Here is a 20,603-nt window from a genome sequence, read left to right on the forward strand (position 1 = left end):
TTATAACTATTTTGTTCAAATTGGTTCTTAATAAATCCTCTTAGATGAAGAATCCTCATTTGGCCTACAAAAAAAGATATAGCCCTAAAATCATAAATGCAAATGCCTTGTTCTTCTGCCAGACACTCCCTGCAGGCACTCACCCCCCAGAGCTGAAGGAGGGACAAGATCTGGGGGCTCAGCATGAGCAGCCACCTCTGCCCCCGCCTGGGACACGGCAGCTGAGTCACCAAGTGAGAGGACAATGGTTATTCTGTGGGGCAGCATTCCTTAGGACACGTGGCATAGATTGTGTGATACAGGAAACAGGGACAGGGCAGACAGACATTTAGGAAATCTTGCCTAGGGATGTCCTTTCCAAAACAATCCCTACGACACAGGGATCTTTCAATTATTACCAGTCCACTCACGGGTCCGGCAGTTGAACATCTGACAGGCAGATGGAACAGTCTTTTCAACAAGAAAACACTCTCCTCATCTCACAGAAGAGAACGAAATTCAAACGGGGTTTGGGATTTTTGTCTTTTCCCTCGGGCACTGTCTGAATTGCCTTTTAAATGCTAAAGAGCAGAGAAATGTTAAGGCATTTTCTTAAGGAGGTTCCTGACAAACTTCAGGTTCCTGGGAACTGATTAGACTATATGGAAGAAAAGCACCTTCCATATAAGTAAGAATTAAACAGTAAGAATTGCTACCAGAATAATTTACATGTCAGAAATTTCCCTTCCTCCCAGGAACACATGTTATAAAGGAACAGCTTGGAAACATGGCTCTGCTGCACATCTGCAACATCAGAATCTCACCTGGATTTCATTCCCCAGTGCAGAACACAGCTCAGAGCCTGTCCCCAAAACAACACTCTACATAGAGCTGGCCTGAATTAAACATCAGCTCCACAACCAACCAGGTTTCCAAATGTCAGCTGCTATCTGAATTCTGGTGTGTTCGTGACAGGTAGCTAAAGCAAAGGAAAAGTTAGTTCAATTCTACCCCAGAATTTTGCATACTGGAAGAAAAGTTAAAAGAAAATCCTATTTTTGTTTTTCTTTTACATAGCCAGTTGAAGAGGTACCTGTATATTATAAACCTGCATCCTCCTGAATTCCTGCCTTTCCAGCCAAATGCACACAGAGGGTGTCACATTCAGCAGTTGATATCCTCCAGCAACCTGACTGTGAAGAATCTGCAGGATCATAGTCCTGCTCTGAGCTGACCCCAGCTCCTGGGATTGGGAAAACAGGCCATATATGTACCAAGGCTGTCCCTGTGCTCTGGGCTCTGCTGGCTGAGGGAAGCCTTAACCAGGAGCCCTTCCCAGTGCACCTTCCCTGACTGTCTTGGAATCCGGGTCTGAACTCCAAACCAAGCTAGAACACTGCAAGGAAATTAAATTCCACAAAATATCACATGGACCAAAATAGGGATTGGTGCTTTGATACACCCCCCTGTCCTTCCTTCTTCACACCTGAAGTGGTGTCTGAGTCCCTCTAGCTCAGGGGTTCTTTGCTGACACCAAAGGTACAGGTCACTCTCTCCCTCCTCACATAAAATCACCTCTCCAAGTCCCTGATCATCACAGAAACCTTCCTTTCACTTGTTGGCTTAAACTTTTAAGAACATGGGTGACCAGAACTAACTCCTGTATTTTGGGTGACTTCAACACTATTTCAACTCCTTCAATTCCAGTCGATGGCATTAATATTTCCCTATCCATCAAAGAGCTCATCTGACTGGTGTGAGTTGAGCTCATCTCACTGTCACAGTTACTCTGATGTGTGTTTTTACAAATTTTGTTTAAGCAGTGGGCAGGCAGATATCAAACCCACCTGACCGACAAAAACTGAAGCTCCACTTCATGGGCAAACTTCAGCTCCCTCATGTCCTGCTGGGGCTTGTGTGTGTCAGCATCTGAAGCCCAGAGTAACTTTTATACCTGTAGATTTTTATAGCTGAGGGAAAAAACCTCACTAGGTTTCAGATGAGGTTTTCCAGATATCATCAGATGTAATAGGAAAAACACATCAGCAGCAAAGGAAGGATTCAAAAGTGTTTCCTCCTGGCTGCAGCAACACCCAGACTGCCCCGAGCACTGTGTGCTGTCACACCAGCCAACCACACACGCATCTCCCAGGGGGAGGGATTCCCACCGGGCACAGAAAAAGCTCCTCTTCCTTCCCACACTTCCTTAGGGCCTCTTCCCACAGCAGCCCCTGCACTGCTGTGCCTGCTCCAGCACTTCCCCAGGCACGGGAGAGGAACCAGGAGGAACCCACCAGGGTAAGGGGCACTCAGGCACTTCCCAACTCTCCCCCTCTGCATTTTTGCCACAGTTCTTGTTCCTGTTTGAGTTTGGATTTCTTGCTGTTTCCATATTAAATCAGGAGAGAACATCTTTTCTCTAGATATCATTTAACTTTTTTTGTTGGATGTCATAGTCTGTCCCTTTAAGATGTTTGCTTGAAAAACAATAACTTGAGTTGATTTCTTGAAAAATCACAGATTAGTATCTAGAATCAGAGCAAAGATAGAATAATTACTTGCTGACAGACATAGGTGAAGATCACTATTTCCGCTTCTCTGTGAAGTTTATAATTTTATGCAGCGTTAATCCAACTCAAAATATAGGAATGTAGTATTTAGATGAGGAGTCTAAACCTGCCTAACTTAATTTTGAAAAGCTAATTACATAATCCTTGAAAGTAAATAGAAGTAAATTAATTTAAAACAAAATCAATCTATTTTTCCCTATAATTTCAGTCTTTATTAAATGAAACTTACTGGAGAAAAAATTGTCTCACCTTATTTTAAGAGGAAAACTTTTTTTTTTTTAGTTCTAAAATATCTTTACACTTGAAACCATTTCGAACAATTATTTTTCTAAATTTCATTCTACATTACTGTAATTTTATCTCATTATTGCCTTCGTATGTAAAAAGCCACACTGTATTCTTTCACTCTGTATTTGGTTTATTTGGGGGGGAAAAAGGAGGAAATATATTTTAATTCTAGGATGTATTAAAATCATAAAGAAAGATGGTTTCAAGATTGGAAATTCCCCAACTTATTCAAGTGAATTTGCATTTCAAACTCTAGTCCTGTGCAAAGATTTGCAATGTATTTTTAAATGCAGAGAAGTAGTAGGGAATGCAGGAAGGGAATAAATTTAGAGGTTTTAAACTGCCAAACAGAAGGGACCAAGATGGAAGTCTAGTGGGATCCACCCTCCAGAAGCAGGAATGACATAGCAAGAGGCATAATTACCTGCTGGCATCTTTATTTTATCCCTAAAGGACAAGCAGTACCAGATATGCAAAGTTTCCAATTCTCTATTCCTCCAAATCTTAAACTGTCTGTTATCAGAGGTGCATGAAGCTACAAGGTGGCAAAAAGAACTTTTTGTCACATAAAAATAGGTATTTCCTGGTTAGAATCTTCATACTGTCAGAAAAAAGATGTTTAGACATTTAGAACTACTCAATCCCTAAAGCCTCATTTTGAAAAGTGATTCCAACCCACAATTCTAACACTAGATCTGTGAAGATACTGAAGTGGAATAAAAACCTTTGCCTGAAACTAACCTAGCTTTCACCATTGTCTTTTGGTGACAATGTGTTCCAGAACTTTGAACAATTATCTATTTTGTACAATTATGACGGAAAAACATAGAACCAGAGACAAAACAGCAGCACTGTGCTCTGTCCAGTGCATTTGTGGGGATGTCGGGAAGAATGCAGACAGTTAACGATTTTATTCCAAAAACCTAAGCCTCGGGGGCAGTCCTGGGAAAGAAGGAACTGTGCCGTAGTTGTGCCCTTGGGACCATGCTCAGGAATGCCGCTGATCAGATCCCTCTTGTCATTCCCTGGGCAGCCGAAGGATGAGCGGGCTGCGGTTCATCTCTGCGGTGGGATTTGCCACGCTGCTGTTCCCGGTGATCCAAGGGGGAGCGTGTCCCTCCTCCTGCAGCTGCGGGTCCCCGGGAGGGTCCCGGGGGCTGCACGTGGACTGCAGCTCGCGGGGGCTGCGGGCAGTGCCCGGCCTGCCCCGGGACACCCGCAGCCTGGACCTCAGCAACAACAGCCTGAGCCGCGTCCCCGCGGGAGTCCTGGACACCCTGCCCGGCCTGCAGCGCCTGGACATGGCTGGGAACCCCTGGCACTGCGACTGCCACATCCTGTACCTGAAGCTCTGGCTGCAAGACTTGTCTGCACCCTCCCTTGCCAGCCTCAGGTGTGCCAGCCCAGCTCCCATCAGGATGAAGCCCCTGGCAGAGCTGACTGGGAACGAGCTGGGGATGTGCAAGAGGCTTCTCCCAGTCAGGTGTCTGGGGTTCTTCTGGCGAGACCTCATTTTAATTGCTGGAGCAATAATTACACTTCTTTTAGTAGCATGGGCTCTGAAATTCTCCAAAAAGCTCGTCTGCCAACTGAACCTCGGCCGGTACGGTGCCAGGGGCCGCCTGCTGAGGAGACACAACCCCAAAAGCCACAAGGTACACTGAGCTGGGCACTGCCACAGCTGGAACAGAAACATCCAACTCCTCTACGAGCAAAGCAAGTGCACTGGCAACACTGGTTTGAATGGTGACTGCTACAAACTCAAAGGCTGGGTCCTGGGAGCGACAAGCTTGCCTGAATGAGGGACTCCTGGTGAGGTGTTGACAGGCAAGGTTCATTCTGCTGCCACTACTCATGTGAAGAGCATTTCTGCTAAATTTTTTTCTAAATTTTTTTAAATCATTCAACTTAGTATTTTCCACTGAATTCTCAGCTCTTATAGCAAGCAGATTTACATCCCCAAATCCTACACTTTTTAATATATGGAGATGAACATCAATTGTACTATTTTAGCAATTCTTTTCTCATTCACAAGTTCTATGAGTTTGCAACCCCTTATCCTCTCTGTGTCCCACTGGGCTTGGTAGGACGATTCTTGTGTGCAGACAAACTCAGCCACCTCTTCCCCAGCTTCAGGAGTTTTCTGCCAGCAAAACCATTATGATTCTATAGACCAGCCACTGAATGCATCCCTTACTGAATACATTTAAAGTTGGACTGGTAAAGAGAATATAACCAGTAAAAATAATCTTAAATATTATTGAATTTTCTGGAGAGTGAACAATAAAAAACATTTTATGTGAAATCGAAATAATGGATGTTTATTGAACATTCATACTCGCCCAACTTTCTCTTTCACAATTCTAAACGCTTCTGATTAAAATTCTAAGAAATTTCCAGAACTTGTCTTGCAGTTTTACTACAGACATTTGATGCTCTGGATTTGATGTGTAACAGCTTTGAGAGGATGTACACTCTTCCCTTCTCCTCTTGTGTGCCCATCCTCATAGAAAACTGTTGTGGTAACTCAAGCAATTGTTTTCTCCCCAGCCTAAATCTCAAAAGTCCAAGGCCAGCAATTCCTGCTGTGACTCCACCTGCTCTGGTGAAGTCAGGTCAGTGAGATGGGAGAGCTCTGAAGATCTAAAATTAATCTACTGTTGGCAGTTCAGTTGAAGACACAATTTGCAAATGCTCCTCCTGACTCCAAACCTGAGCTCGGTTCTAGAGGCCACCTGGTGAAGGTGCCAAAGGCTGCTTGGCTCTGCACCAAGCTCCCTGTGAGCTGGGTGGGCTCCTTGGTGCAGCTCAGCCTCTCCCCAACAGGGCTGGGGCTGAACCTGTTCCTCATGGGTGGTGCTACAGTCGCCGCGCGCTGTCGCTGCTGTGAGAAGCCACAAACACCCAAGTCAAAGACAGCAGAAGCTCACAGGGACATTTCCAGGTCCCTCTTGCCCCCGTCAGAGCATTTCAGCAATATGGAGTCAAACTTCACTGCTGACTGCTGGTGACATTCTGAGACAGCTTTAGAGGAGATGTGTTCCTGCCTGTGACACCTGCACTGCTGGTCCCCCTCCTGCACCCGCAGGGAAGGCCAGTCTGATACACCACCCCTCGCCAACCCAAATCCATGCCCCTTCAGGGTGAGTCCCTTGACACCAGAAACAGCCACTAAACCCCCGGTGGGGCTGCTGGAAGAACCTGTGAAGCACAGAGAGATTTGGGGCAAGGACACACACCAGGGGTAGAGGGTTACACAGATCAGCCATAAGGTGTAGCTTGGGGCTTTACACTGGGAAAAGGGAAGGAACAGACCCAGGTGCTTTCCCTGAGACATAATTAATGGTCTGGGAGACAACACACACATTGCAATGGGAAAATGTGCACGTGATACACAGAGGGGAACAAGAAGAGGGAAAGAGTGAGTGCACAGAGCTGTGGGTCACCTGGAGTACTGAGCAATCAAAAGCAAGACTGCACAGCTAGAGAGGAAAGGTGAGCTGAGGACTCAATGCAGACAAGTCACACAATCCCGTAACGATGATCTCCCTGGTATGACATTGCAGCAGTGGGCTAACACCACCTTTTCTTGTTTAAATAGGGAGCATCACTTAGGGATAGAAAGACTTATTTACTTCCATGTTCAGATAAGCTACAGTAATTCAGCATCAGTGTCTACAAATCAGGAACAATCAGCCACAGAAGAATCAGAAAAACAACAGTAATGCAAATAAAGGATCAGAAAATAGATCTTAAAAGGAGATTAATTTCTTTTAATGAAGAGAAATTTAAGGAATTACAAGATCACAGCTTGTATGAATCTACACAAAGAGAAATTTCTAAACAAAGGATTAGGAGCAGAAATTAAAACACCGGACTAGGAAAAGGGCTCAAAATCTAAGAGTGAAAATAATTATACACTGAAACAGTGTGTCAACCATCCCTCACTTCTCTAGCTTTATTCTACATTAATAACCTCTGCAGGACAGAATTTCAAATAAACACAAAGGAACGTAGTGCTGTACACACCAAGATAATTTTAGAAAATTCTCCTGCACTGAGCTGTCCAATTTTTTAAAAGACAACCACATTTTTGTATGGGTGCAAAATATTGCACTCTGCAAACTCCCATGGAGAGTCTCCTAAATGATATTTCTTGTTTTCCCAAAATAAAATAAATCATTAACACTATACGTTTACCACTCTCTTTTGTGCCTATAAACTAGATATGCATAAAATAGTAAACTGTTTTACTGTATGGCTTCAGTGGTACAAATACACAAAAATAAGCAATTAGCAAACGTTTCTGCTTGCACCAACCAACATGTCAAACAAGACACACAGAACACAGGAAAAAAATAATTGAGAGAACGTATTTTCTGTCCTTGTAAGAGGAAAGAAGAGGGAATCTCTTCCATGGCAATAATTCACATGCTACTAAAAGAGTATTGTATTTATCACTTTTCATCCATTTGGTTCTTACCTAAAAAAACACAAAACCCTGCAAAGGGGCCAGCTAGAACTGCTAACTGAGCCAACTGAAAGCTCAAAGACAACATTCAGTGTTTATCTGGCAAGGCCACTGTGTCATGCCACATACCCCATCAAATGGCATAACTAACCCACAGTTGTAACAATGTACAAAGACAGGAAAACACATCAGCTATCTCAGTGGAACATGCAGGCAGCATTCCCAAAGAGCTCTGGGAAGATCCCAGAAACTGTTACTGCATCGTGCCTGCAAGAGGGCAAACTACTGCCTAGATTTGCTCTCACCTTCTTTGGTGACAGAGGTGTAACTGCTGGGACAGGGCACAACTAAGAAGTTGGGAGGTTTGGGTCCACATTTGGCAAGGCAAGCAATCAGACTCAGGATTACTGAGCAAAACCAGCTCCCTGCAGCACACAGAGCAGGTCTGTGTAAACTGCAGTTCAATTCATGGGTAAAATAGTTGCAGGTTTCATTTACTAAATGGAAAGGTGTGTGAATCACCACCTTTTTCTTGAAATGCTCAATGTTTTCTTAACACTGTAGCAAACAGCACTGCTCAAGCTGAATGATTTCTGCTTAGCTTTGTGCTTGGTTTCTGCCTGGGGTCTGTAGTTAAGTTTTTTCCAGATCTGTTGTTTGAGCTCATGGATCAGGGAAGTTTGAGGGGCTGGCACACATCATGCAGTGCTGTTCTCCGTTGTGCTGAAGGGCCATCATACTATTAATGGAAGGTAATTCACTGATCTCTGCTCTCTGTGACCAGGGACAGCACCCAGGGAATGGCTGGAGCTGTGTCAGGGCAGGTTCAGGTTGGATCTCAGCAAAAGGTTCTTCCCCCCCAGGGTGGTTGGCACTGCCCAGGCTCCCCAGGGCAGTGGGCACAGCCCCAAGGCTGCCAGAGTTCCAGGAGGGTTTGGATGATCCTCTGGGGCACAGGGGGTGACTCTTGGGGATGGGCCTGTGCAGGCTCAAAGCAGCTCATCCCCTAAAAATCACCCTGTCTCAGCTCAGAGCTGGCTGAAAGGCACAAGTGCTCTGTCCCTCTGTGCACTGTGCAGCCAGACTGGCCTGGCACCCGTGATGCCATTCCTGAGTGCAGCCGCCCTGGAGCCGCCTCCTGAACTCAGCTACAAACACTTTTCTTTGCGAGAAGGAGACAAGTACTGAAGAATTAAAGCACTTTTGCTCATTTACAAGACTGCAGGCACCAAGGAAGAAAACTCTGAAAGAAAAGCAGAAAGGAAAGGGCCGCACAATGTCCCTCGGGCAGCAGCAGCAGCCTGCGGGGGTCTCTGGGGCTCCTCGGAAACCGCAGCAGCCGCGGGAAGCGCGGGGAGGAGCTGCCCGAGGGACACGGAGCCGGGATGCCAAGGGTGGGGCAGAGCAGGAAAGCAAGGGAGGAAACGCTGGCACTGCCACGGACAGCTCATATGGCTGCTTTGTGTTTATTTTTAATGGAAAATACGCACTTTCCCGCTGCGCTCAGGGGACACCCGCCGCTGGCAGGGAGGGCGCAGGATTTTGGGCTCGGCACCAATGAGGTGTACAAAACTACACGGCTTTGAGAAAGGAGCAGCTCGAGCCTTCCTGCCTTGGCAGGAGTGTCTGCTTGCAAAAGACAAGCACGAGTGCAAGTTATTTTCTTCAGAAGAGTAAAATTACAATATTTTTTCAGGAAAAAACACATACCACATCCCGTGGATTCACTGAATTTGCTTGATCTCCCCTCCATGTTCTAAAAATGTTGATATTTTCAGAATATACGTTTCTCATGTGTTTCAAATTCCACATCCTTCAGACAAATGAGTGAGATCTAAGTGTACTCAACACCTTTCTTTTCCCCACAAAGCACGGAGGAAACAATCTGAAAACAGCTTTTTCTTTCACCTTAGACTAACTCCCATGCTTTGAGTACCAGCCCAGTCCTCCCCAGGAGCTCTGGGAAGCTCCATGACACGGGTACATGGCATTTCACAGTTCCGAGGGTCTTCTCTAAAATGTAAGTCTCTGTCAGAAGTAGTTTTGAATTTGCACTAACAACTGGCCTCGTAGTGATATCTAAGCTGGATTTGACTGTAAACCTTTGCCTATCCCAAGGCTTGTTCAACCTATGGAAAATTAGTTCACATTAAATTCATACTAAAGACTAAGTACAGCTTTGCTCTAAGGAATGAAACACATCACAAAGTTAACAAGCTTGCTCTGCATTTACCTTTTTCCATCTTAGTTACACAGATACTGTTTGCACTGACCACATATGGAATTGCATTAATGCTACTAGAATAACTCCAAAAAGAAAATAACTCATCCAACAGGAAGCTTCAAACAGCAAAAGACCAAGAATATTCCCAGCCTAAGAGGATCAGAAACAGAGAGGAACTCTCTCAGCTGAACAGGAAATTTCTTTTATTATTGAACTAGCAAACATATATGGTAAGATCTAAATATTAATTGAATATACAAAATACATGCAGAATGCAGTGAAACAAGCTCGTTAGTTGTCTAAGCTGCTCCCACTCTTGTACTCTAAACTAATTAGCCAATATACATTCATTCTCATACTGGCTTTATGTGTAAATGCACTGTTTTAGGAATTATTAACATAGAATTTTAGGCTTCACAAAACTGGGACTCTTCAGGCTGACACACTTGTCGGTTATGATTTACAGCTGAATTACATGATTTTATTTTTGCCTGCCAACAGGTGAAATGACTGCACTGAAAAATTAACAATTCCTACCCAATGACTCCTTTGACAGTGCTAAGTTGATTGTAAGGCTTAGTAATGCTAAATTTGCCTTAGTAATGCTGTTTATCGTTATGTTTTTTCTCTTCAGAGCACTACACAAAACACTTTCCCAAAGTGCTCCGAGTAATTTGCTAGAAACATTTTGCTGTTACATTGATTCCAACGAAATTTAGATTCCACTCAATAACGGGGGTGTGCCAACCAATTGCTTCAGTTCCACGATGGCCACATGGCTGCTGTTTATCCTGAGCTCCTGCTCAGGGGCACTTTGCTCCTGAGGTGACCTCTCTCAGTGCCCTCTCTGCAGTATTCCCAGCTGATCCAAGGATTGCCCCCTGTGGCAGTTTGAGCCACATTAGAAATCTAAAATCCAATTTTTAGGCTTCCCCCACCCCTTCTCAACAATTTATCCTAACACCGGAGAGAAACTTTCATTTATTTACACAAATAAATACTATACAAACTAAAGGCAACTATATATATATATATATATTACATTGCTATCAGTCAGTCCTTTCAAGCCCCTCCTTTAACTTTAGTCCAGGAGCAGCCTTTAAGGCTGATGTGTAACACAGTCTTTTGCTGTGGGGGTGTTCTGGGCTCCTGAACACTCCCTCCTCACCAAGTTCCAGCAGTTGTTTGTTGTAGTCTCTCCTCCTCATGAAGTTTGAGAAGACAGCTTTGAGTCCTTGCTCCTCTGCTGCTGGTGATCTCTCCCTCTCGTGTCCCACCTCGCTCCGTAGGCTGCTGCAGTGCAGCTTATCAAGCGTCCACGGCCTGGAATCTTCATTCCCCGAAGTCAGTTTTTGGCTGTCTCCAGTCAGCTTCAGCAGCAGCTCCCGAGCTCTGGGCTCGGCTCCACTTTCGCCTGGGACTCCTCCCGAGTGCTGGGCCTACCTCCACAGCCCAGTCTCCTGGCTCAGCTCCAACTCTGAGCCCTTCCTCCACTCACAGTGGAGGGAAAGAAAAGCCCCCCTCTACAGCTTCACTGCAGAACCTTTTCTGGAGGGGGAAGAAGGCTGGGCTGCAAAGCCTGCCTCTCTCCTCTTACCTCAGGGGCTGTGAATCCCTTCCTTCACAGCCCACACTCCAAATGCTGACTCTAACTCTAGCCAAAGGCTGAGCTGGGGGGTCGCAGGGCTCCCCTCTCCCCCCTGGAGGGGAAGAGAGGGAGCCCAGCCACCCCCTGGCCTTGTCCACCTGCACACAGCAGACACCAACAGCAAAACAACCGAGACTGCCCTGCCAACAGCTTCTGGGGCTGTGATATGTGATTTTGAGCAGAAGCGAACGACATGGACAGTGAGTGGCTCTCCAGGGAACACTGTCCTGGCACCCAAACACCTCTGAGCCCCTCGAACTCTCAAGGGGGGCCAATTTCAAACTACGACACCCCGGGCAGCAGTGCTGATGTCACTGCAGCAGGCACAGCTCCTGACTGCCATGGCAAGGGCACTGTAGGCAAATAAATCTGAGCTGCCTCCCAGGAGCTCGGTCGATTCATTTGGGTTTGCTTGGCACTTCCTCATCTGACCACCAGGCCTTGGACAACCTGCAGCTGGGAGTGGAATGGTGCTGATTTCATAAGGACATTGTCTGGAAAAAGTGGATTGAGGCCTCTTCCCTTGGAAGAATATTAAGGAATAGGAAATCCAGGGCATTCATCTTAGTCCAGGGGAAAAAATTCTCATGAAGCCCTTTAATGGCCTTGATCTCTAGGAAAGGAAGTGTCAGCATGGATGGATCACAGTCTATTGCTCCTTGAATCGTTTTCCTTGTCTCCTCTTTAGGAGTCAAAAGGGGTTTTCCTCTAAATTAATAATTTATGTTTTGACTAGGATACATACCTTGTCTCTTATGACCACAGAGAAGGACTATGGAACCTGGCACATCCAAATAACCACCTTTGTAACCCTCTCCTATCAATAGTAGTGCAAAGCAGCAGAACTAAGTGGCAATGGCCACACCATCCAAGCCTGCCCTCAAGACAGCAGAGCACTTAGAAGTGAGGTCACGTTTGACTTCCCTGAGTCTGCAAGGCAACTGCAGAAACCAGTCATTTAATTTTCAGATGCACTTACCAAAATCTGAATTATCGAAAGACCAAAACTAAACCAGCAGTAATTACAACCTGAAGGAAAAGGGGCAATCTCAGTCCGTAAGAGAAGACAAACTGAGCACAGGCAGGACCTCAGAGGCCCTGGAGGGTTTCCTTTACCTCCAGGAACAGCTTTGTCAGACGGCTCTGAACCAGCCCGACATTGTCACCTAGTGGCTGCTCCAAACCCTCGGGGAGCAGAGCTCCTCCGAGCCGGTCACCTTCCACAGCGAGCCCTCGGGAGCGGGATGGGATAGAGCCATTTTCCAAACAAGCTCCCAGTCACTGCCAGTTCTTGCCAGAGCCCTCACACAGGTTTTCTGTCGTGAAGTGTCAGACGCCACAAGATGTACATTGATTTCTATCGACAAGACCCTGAAGTTACTACACTTTTGCACACTGGAAACACACTCCCCATTTGATTTCTTCACTGTGATTAATCATTTTTAGATCTGCCTGGAGTTTCCTGCTACTACAGCTCCCAAAGTCACAGCTCATTATTTATATTGAAACTTGACAGAGGTTCTCTTCCTTCTGTTCTCCTAAAGTCATGATGAATTTTGATGTAAACTAAAATTTGACTAACACCTTTGGTTGTTTGGATGGCTTCATCCTATCAAAGTGCAATAAAATAAAGAAGAAAAAAATCTGTAAATTAAGTAACTGAAACAAAATAATGAAATCAAATCCCCTCATGGGTCTTTTTCCCTACCATTCCTTTTCTGTTCCTGAAAGTCTGAGAAGGTCTTTGTGAGATAGTTTTAAAAAAGAAGAAGAAAATCTCAACAAAATCAGTACTAAATGAAAACAAAATTAAAAACTCTCTGGCAATCTGTTAGACATCTTCAAGGAAGTAAGAGAAATTTAGAAATCATGATATATTATTCTATTTTGCATTAAAATTAATTGGGTATGGTATGGTAAATAAGATAAAGACTTACTGACCTGAGTGGGAAAGGGTTTTGCTTCAGAAATGAAATCCAGTATTCCTGCCTAATGTTAGTCTCGTTTGGAAGAACACATCAGTAACTCCAAGTGCTCAGCAGATTCACAATATATTCCAAAACTACAGAGATCTTTTTCATCCCAGCCTTGTGTAATGAAACCTGCACAGCATTTGTGCCTCTATTTCAAATAATTTACAGCCATTGATGGCACACGAGTGGCACAAAATTGCTCTTTGTTCTTATACTAAAAGTTCAATGGATCAAAAATCACACTGAATATGCTACCTATGAAATGAAAACAAAAATACTATTCTACGCAAAAAATTTAAAAGGCATTTTCTTACCAGATTTTCTCCTTTTACATATCTTCTTGCACTCTATTTGTCTAAATCTTCCAGAGGCAGCTCAACTAAGGCAAAGAAACCATAGAGAAAGTACTGGAATTAAACAGAAAGATGATTTTGGTTACATTTTTCCAATATGTTATATCAAGACTCTCATCTATATTTGGGAAAACTGGAATATGCACTTCAACTGAAGCTTTGCTGGTTGTGTTTCAGTACTATATTTTACATATAGCAAAAAATTGTGGGATTTATTCTAAATCTACTTAAGTCACAGGGCTAAAGCAACTCTCTTTGGGAAATAAGAAAGCTATGATGTGTAAAATAACTTGGAAAACCTCTACACAGACTCTTTAGAGCTGATAAAATCTTTACAGTACAAAAGGAAGAAAATGGGGCATTTCACTTTTTTAACCTCACATGAGGACCTTTCAGACTTCCCATAGGAGAAGCAGCAGCAATTACCCCGTAAACACTGACACTAGACATGTTGAAAAGAGAGTGAGTATTCACAGCCCCTATTGAATCTATTTACACAATTCAGAAGGTATTATATACATGTTTCAAATGGAGACACTGATATGCATATGTACAAGTATATATATATACACACAGACATAAATATATTCATTTATCTCACAGACACACACACACACACATATTCAAAAAACATATTTGGATATCTGATATGGGCTTACCGATATAAAGATATCTCGGCTGATACTGATGAGTACTTTACAGTTTTATTTCAGTTTATTACAATAACACTAAAATATAGTTTTATCAATTTATCAATTCATCACCACTAAGTCAGAAAGAGAAACAATGAGACTGATCTAACAAACTTAAAAAGCCCCTATCCATATGGAGGAAAATTTACACTGCATAAAACTGATTCCTAAGTTAAATCCACCAGCTCTGAAAACCTGGGCACTCTAAAAACCTTTAGAAAACTCTGAAACTTGGGCACTATGAAAACCTTTACCTAATTGATGTGCAGCAGCAGCATTTTTAAAGGCCCCAGTACATTAGAATGACCTCAGCTCCCTCAGAAATCTGTACCAGGGTAAAGTTACCATTAAAAAATCTGACTACTGTGGCAATACCAGGGGATCTCAAAAAGACATATGGAAACTGCACAAGCCCAGATTTTAGGAGGTCTGATAAATTTGCAGGTACTACACTAATCACTCAGAAGAATAAAAAGTCAGCAAACTCTGCAGATTTCCAAGTGCTGCTTTCCAGAGCCTTTAGCACCTTAAACAATATTTCAGGTAGTTGCAGCCACAGGCCAAGTGGTAAATCCTCAGTCCATGTGCACACTGCTGCTCTGTGGACCCTAGTTGCACTGGAAATTCCAGAGAGGAATTCTGAGCAGTGCACCTGTTACAGGTATTTCACTCACTCCCTCTTCCTCCCCTCCTGAAGGTGCCGCTATGACCTGCAGTGCCGAGATGGCCCAGGGCATCACAGAGCCCAGGGATGGCACAGACCCCCAGAGCAGGGCACAGGGCAGCACAGAGCCCCAGGGATGGCACAGACCCCCAGAGCAGAGCACAGGGCAGCACAGAGCCCAGGGATGGCACAGACCCCCAGAGCAGAGCACAGGGCATCACAGAGCCCCAGGGATGGCACAGACCCCCAGAGCAGAGCACAGGGCATCACAGAGCCCCAGGGATGGCACAGACCCCCAGAGCAGAGCACAGGGCAGCACAGAGCCCCAGGGATGGCACAGACCCCCAGAGCAGGGCACAGGGCATCACAGACCTCAGGGGCTGCACAGATCCTCTGGAGCAGGGCTCAGGGCAGCACAGACCCCAGGGCAGGGCACAGGGCAGCACAGACCCCCGGGGCAGCACAAACCCCAGGGCAGGGCACTGCCTGGGAGGGTTCGCCGAATAACCCTGGTACAGCTTCCCCAGCAGCTCTGCAGTGTTCAACACCAACTGCAGCTGTGCTTGGGGAGATCTGTGACTGGCCTGGGCCACAGATTGAAAGGGTTAATGATTTCCACATTCCAGGATCGCTGGGGGACTTTGCAAGCTGGGCAGAGGCGGCCGTTGGCCCATCACAGCCCATTGCCCCACCGATCCTGAAAAGGAAAACCCTTTTCCCGTGCCCCTCACGGAACTCTGCGCGGGCCCAGGAGCCATTGGAGGCTCGAGGCATGGCCCGGGACTCCATCCATGGATATAATAACTCATAACTCCTTGGAGTGTGGGGGCTCCCCTCTCCCACCCCCAACGGATCAAGGCCACCACTTCAACTCACAGACATGGAAGCTGCAACTACCAAGTTCCATTGCTGGACCTCGTGGGCAGTGACTATAGACATCTTTCCACTCATCTTTTCTTTCTCTTACTACTTACCCTTATCCTGTCTTTCCTTTCTCTCCCTTATGGATTTTCCCTAAAGGTTGTCTTTACACCATATTGCTGTAGATGAGAGATATAGATGATAACACCCAAAATGGCAACATACCTGTTTACCTTTGAAACAAAACTGTTCTAAAATAAACCCTACCTATACCTGTTTTCAAACACCGATTGTTCAGTGTCATTTCACTCTAATCCACCACAAGGGATTTATTAATAAGAACTTGGGTTACCCCTCCTTTCTGGGGCAGGTTATAACAGCCTGGTCTCTGTCTCCTCTTACACCCTAGGAGATAAAACAGGGCAATGACTGGCTTTCATTCCCTCTAGAACAGACAAGGAGAAGGGATGGGTGACTAAGATTGATTACAGCCTTTAGGAACCAAGCAGAGCAGAATTTGCATTGATTCGTTCAGAAGATGATTAAGCCATGTGAATGAATACAGCATTTCAAGTGACAAAGAAGGCAGTATCCACAACTGAGTCATCTGAAAGGACTGCAAACAGCTTATGGCTTCTAATATTCAAAAAACATAACTTGGAAAACTTCATGAACACAATTACAATTTTTTTATTACTAGCTTGTTCTGAGACTTGGCTGATAACAAATCTAACACCCGCACTGGGTAAGAAACATCGCACATGACAGAGTCATAGACTTTGTCCAACAACTGAATAATAGAAGCTATTTCACTGCTGGGAATCACCATGGAGGAGACACGATTTTTCTCACAGCAAGGGTAGGCTCTGCAACCTTATAAGGAGAAGTACTCAGTACAAATGCTTGGTTGGAGAAGTTTCAACCCCCAAATTAATCCCTGTTTATTTGACAGCAACTTCCCTATAGCTCAACAGTTTCCTTGCCACTTGTGCTAGTACAGTAACAGAACACCAGGCAGAACCAAGACTTCTGCTAGAATAGGTCTTAAGTGGCATCATTTTTCAAGATTCCAAGAGTCTTCCAAGTGCTGTGGCCACTGCAGCTTTGAGGGACAAAGGGTTGGGTGTGGAAAAGAGAGCCCATAAGGCTCTCCAGGAAAAACCCACTGTAACAGCTGGGGGCTTCCCAATTAGTCCTGATTGTCACCATTACTTTAAAGAACATCTCTGTCCATATGTTGCTCCCCAGTTCCTGCTCACATGGGATACAGACATACAGACATGGAAAAGAGAGGTGCCGTGGACAGCAGGAATATCTGCTGACCAGTGACAGGCTTCAAAACATCCATTTCTATTGCCCCTCTGCAAATGAGTTCCATACCCCACCCACAGACAACACAAAATGTCTCTCCTGTAAACATTAAACACTCAGGTAACTTTCCTCAAAAGGGCCTTAGAACACTAACAAATTAAAAGTAAAACTATTAACATTTTAACTAGTTCAGACACTGCTGAACTTTAAAAAGAAAGTTCTGGACACAGATGTCCTTAAATCAGCATGACGTTCATTTTGGACTGAATTACTAAACAGTGTACTATTACAAGATTCTTCTGGTTGCAGTTCAGAGCAATCCATTTGTGTAAAAGAACACACCCCAAAATACTGCAGGCCACAGTTTGATCTCATAAACTCAAGAGTCACAGAGCATGTATGATTTAATATGCACAACCAGGAATTTATGGTGTGACCCTTGGGGTGTCCTGTGCTGGGCCAGGAGTTGGACTCAATGATCCTGATGGGTCTCTCCCAACTCAGCACAGTCTGTGATTCTAAATATCTGGGGCTATGTCAGGTAATGCTGAGTATGGGAACATGGTTTTATTACTTAAGGAAAAGAGAAACAACAAGCAAACAACAAATAAGTAGCTATTTTGCATATATTATATTTATGATAAAAAGTGATCATGTAACTATTCAACTGATATCTCTCTTTTTAAAAAAATTACAATATGTTAGTACTTTTGGTGTGTGAAAGAGCTCAATCCCTTCCAGCTGACTCAGCTGTAAAATCAGCAGCCCATAAAGCCATCCAGAATTACAGATTCTGTTAACCAAAATCTAACCAGAGAATGGCTGTACCACAGAAGGACCATTAACATGTCAAATAACACGCCTGTATTACAAATACAAGGAGAAAATGTGGAAATTTGCTGGAAAATTTATCTTGGAACACAGTATAAACAATGTACCAACCAAGCCATAACTCAAGTAATCTTGGTTTTCATGAGCAATTTTGGCAATTGTTCTATATCCCCACTGGAAGTTACTTGGAATGAATACTTGCTACTGCAGAGAATTCCAGCCATCTATAAACTCACTGAGCCATCTCACAGTTCCAGAATTCACTTGGAACCCCTGCCCTCTGCTCCTTCAGAGAGTGGGCAACAGATTTTAGGACTCCTCCCTGTGTTTTTTCCATTTCATATGAGATCACTGTATGTGTTTATTTAGAAGGTCAGAACTTAATTAATTTGCTTTGTCACTCCAAGTGTCCAGCAGCTGCCTTGAAACACAATCCAGTCTCACACCGAAATTCTGTTATCCAGTGTGGCAATTGCCAACAACCCTGCACCTCAACCCACTTGGTAGGGTTGAAATTTAACTTCCCCTCTTGAAGAGAATTAGTTGCCTGAAAAGGGAACTGTGACCGGGGCCAGTGTAGGGGGTCCTTGCCATGTTCTGGTACTGCTTTCTAGGAACTACAAAAGAGTGGTTTCTACCCCTCTCTACCCTTCTCTGATGAGTCACTCTCACATACAGCCAGATACAAACTGCAATCAACCCAAAACTATTTTGTTTGTCCTGATCTTTGCATAAAAGGTGTGTTAAACGCAAGTCTGGGGATTAATCAAAGAAAACCAAGTATTTTAGCATTTAAAGCACTATTTACTGTTTTCAAAACGTGAGAGAACTAATCAAAGATCCCTCATAGAAGCCTAACAACATAACGTGACAATTTGTGGGTTTTGTTTGGGGAATTCTTTGTTTTAGAAGCAGTTAAAGGCTCATGATGAAAAGCAGCAACAAGGACAATTAATAAAAACAAGTTTGTAATGATCCATAGCAAGGATAATGGAATGCCTGATTTATAATTATCTTCATAGAAGTAGCCCCTTTATTTTTTCACTAAAATGAGGTAACACAAGGAATCATAAATATTAAAGACTGACAACTCTAGCAATGTTTCTACCTATAATCTAAATTTCCTGAAGTGCTTTGCTCAGACTCTTAATACATAATTAGCATGAAAGCATACACACACTGATGTCTTATTTCCTCTTAAGCACCTTTTCTGTCCTGGCTGATCAATATCCTAGGATTCAGTGGCCTGTTGAATTCAAAGTTGCAGCTACCAGCAACAGAAAGCCTTTGATCCAGTTTGACAGAGCACTCAAACCTCTCCTCTTGCTAGAAGGTTACTGTGGACCACCGAAAATATTTATGCAGACCTGAAAAGGAATAATCATGAAGCCACCCAAAAATACAGAGCAATTTAAGCCAGGTTGCTATGCTGGCTCACTGATATCAGGTTGCTCAACTCCTGCACAGCTACCCATGGGACAATTTAACTCTCACTGTCACACAACAGTTTAATTTCACAAATTTATAACTTGAAACTATGAGGATGAATTTAGCTGATCCTTGGCCCACAGAACAGAGTAACAATGTGCTGTGTCACAGCATTTCACTAGCAAAACTGACTTTTATCAGCATCTTGACTCACCACATAATCTAAAGTGTTAAAGAGCACTTTGTTTTGTAGATAACCCAGGTAGCAGATAAAATACAAATAATTTCAGACTGCTGACATACACTTATCTCAGTACACGTACCCAGTTTGTGATGCAGTACACGGTCACACATACACAGGTGCCTGTGTAAGACCCTCGCAGGATGTCAACAGCTCTGAAGCCGTCTCCCAGCAGCACAGGACCTTGCGAGGATGAAAAACCGTAGCCCTGAGCCTTGGCCTGTGCCTACGGAAACAAACCGCAGTCCAGCTCAGAGCTGAAAATAAACAGCCAGCGAGGCAAGCCAGCTGCGCTTCCTGGATGGCAACGGCACCTGTGTGTCTGTGTGTGTGCCCGTGTGTGTGTGAGTCACTGCAAAACGTGTGCACAGGAACACACCGACACAGGGACACCGGCGCAGAAATCCGCCCCCGCAGCGGGGATGCGGACGGACCCGGCACGGGCAGGTCCACATGGGCGGTGACCCATCGGCACCGCCAGAGCCGCCGCCCCCGCCTGCCCCGCACCACGGGCTGTGCCGCCGGACGGCGACCGCGCAGGCACCGGGGCAGCTCCTGGGGGGGGCCGCACCCCCGGCCCGGGTGTTCCACGGGCACAGCCCGGCCCCGCTCGGTCCCAGCGGCGCCCCAAGCCCGGCCGAGCCCCGTGAGGGGCGGTGCCGGTGAGGGGCGGTGCCGGCGAGGGGCGGTGCCGGTGAGGGGCGGTACCGGTGAGGGGCGGTGCCGGTGAGGGGCGGTACCGGTGAGGGGCGGTGCCGGTGAGGGGCGGTGCCGGTGAGGGGCGGTGCCGATGCCAGTGCCGGTGAGGGGCGGGGTCGGTGCCGCGGGTGCTGGGGCGGTGCCTGTGCTGGGGCGGTGCTGATGCCGGTGACGGTGAGGGGCAGTGCCGGTGCCGGGGGTGCTGATGCGGTTCTAGGGCGGGGGCGGTGCCGGCGGTGCGGTGCTGGGGCGGTGCCTGTGCTGGAGCGGTGCGGGGCGGGGGCGGTGCCGATGCCAGGGCGGTGCCGGGGCGGGGCGGGGGCGGTGCCGGCAGTGCGGGGCGGGGCGGGGGCGGTCCCGCTCGGCCCGG

The 20,603-nt window shown here is 45.5% G+C and overlaps 1 protein-coding gene and 1 long non-coding RNA gene across 2 annotated transcripts; one reads left to right on the forward strand and one right to left on the reverse strand.

Moving 5' to 3' along the window:
* The first annotated feature begins 2,200 nt into the window (after positions 1 to 2,200).
* GP9 (glycoprotein IX platelet) lies at positions 2,201 to 4,594 on the forward strand. The gene is made up of 2 exons (XM_027748529.2): positions 2,201 to 2,277; positions 3,871 to 4,594. The coding sequence occupies exon 2, from the start codon at positions 3,878 to 3,880 to the stop codon at positions 4,499 to 4,501; it is 624 nt and encodes a 207-aa protein (XP_027604330.1). The 5' UTR covers positions 2,201 to 2,277; positions 3,871 to 3,877; the 3' UTR covers positions 4,502 to 4,594.
* Positions 4,595 to 11,504: 6,910 nt separating this feature from the next.
* LOC114002514 lies at positions 11,505 to 19,837 on the reverse strand. Its single transcript, XR_005564790.1, has 3 exons — positions 19,617 to 19,837; positions 13,468 to 13,560; positions 11,505 to 12,789 (listed from the first exon to the last, which is right to left on the reverse strand). It is a non-coding gene; the product is annotated as an uncharacterized LOC114002514 (long non-coding RNA).
* Positions 19,838 to 20,603: the final 766 nt, after the last annotated feature.

The sequence above is a fragment of the Pipra filicauda genome, unplaced genomic scaffold (assembly GCF_003945595.2).
Source record: "Pipra filicauda isolate LSUMZ 115617 unplaced genomic scaffold, ASM394559v2 scaffold360_size730234_pilon, whole genome shotgun sequence".
Taxonomy (NCBI): Eukaryota; Metazoa; Chordata; class Aves; order Passeriformes; family Pipridae; genus Pipra; species Pipra filicauda.

Bases quoted from the DNA above. Each gene is read 5' to 3' on its own strand.
- GP9 (XM_027748529.2), top strand. From the start codon at position 3,878: ATGAGCGGGCTGCGGTTCATCTCTGCGGTGGGATTTGCCACGCTGCTG.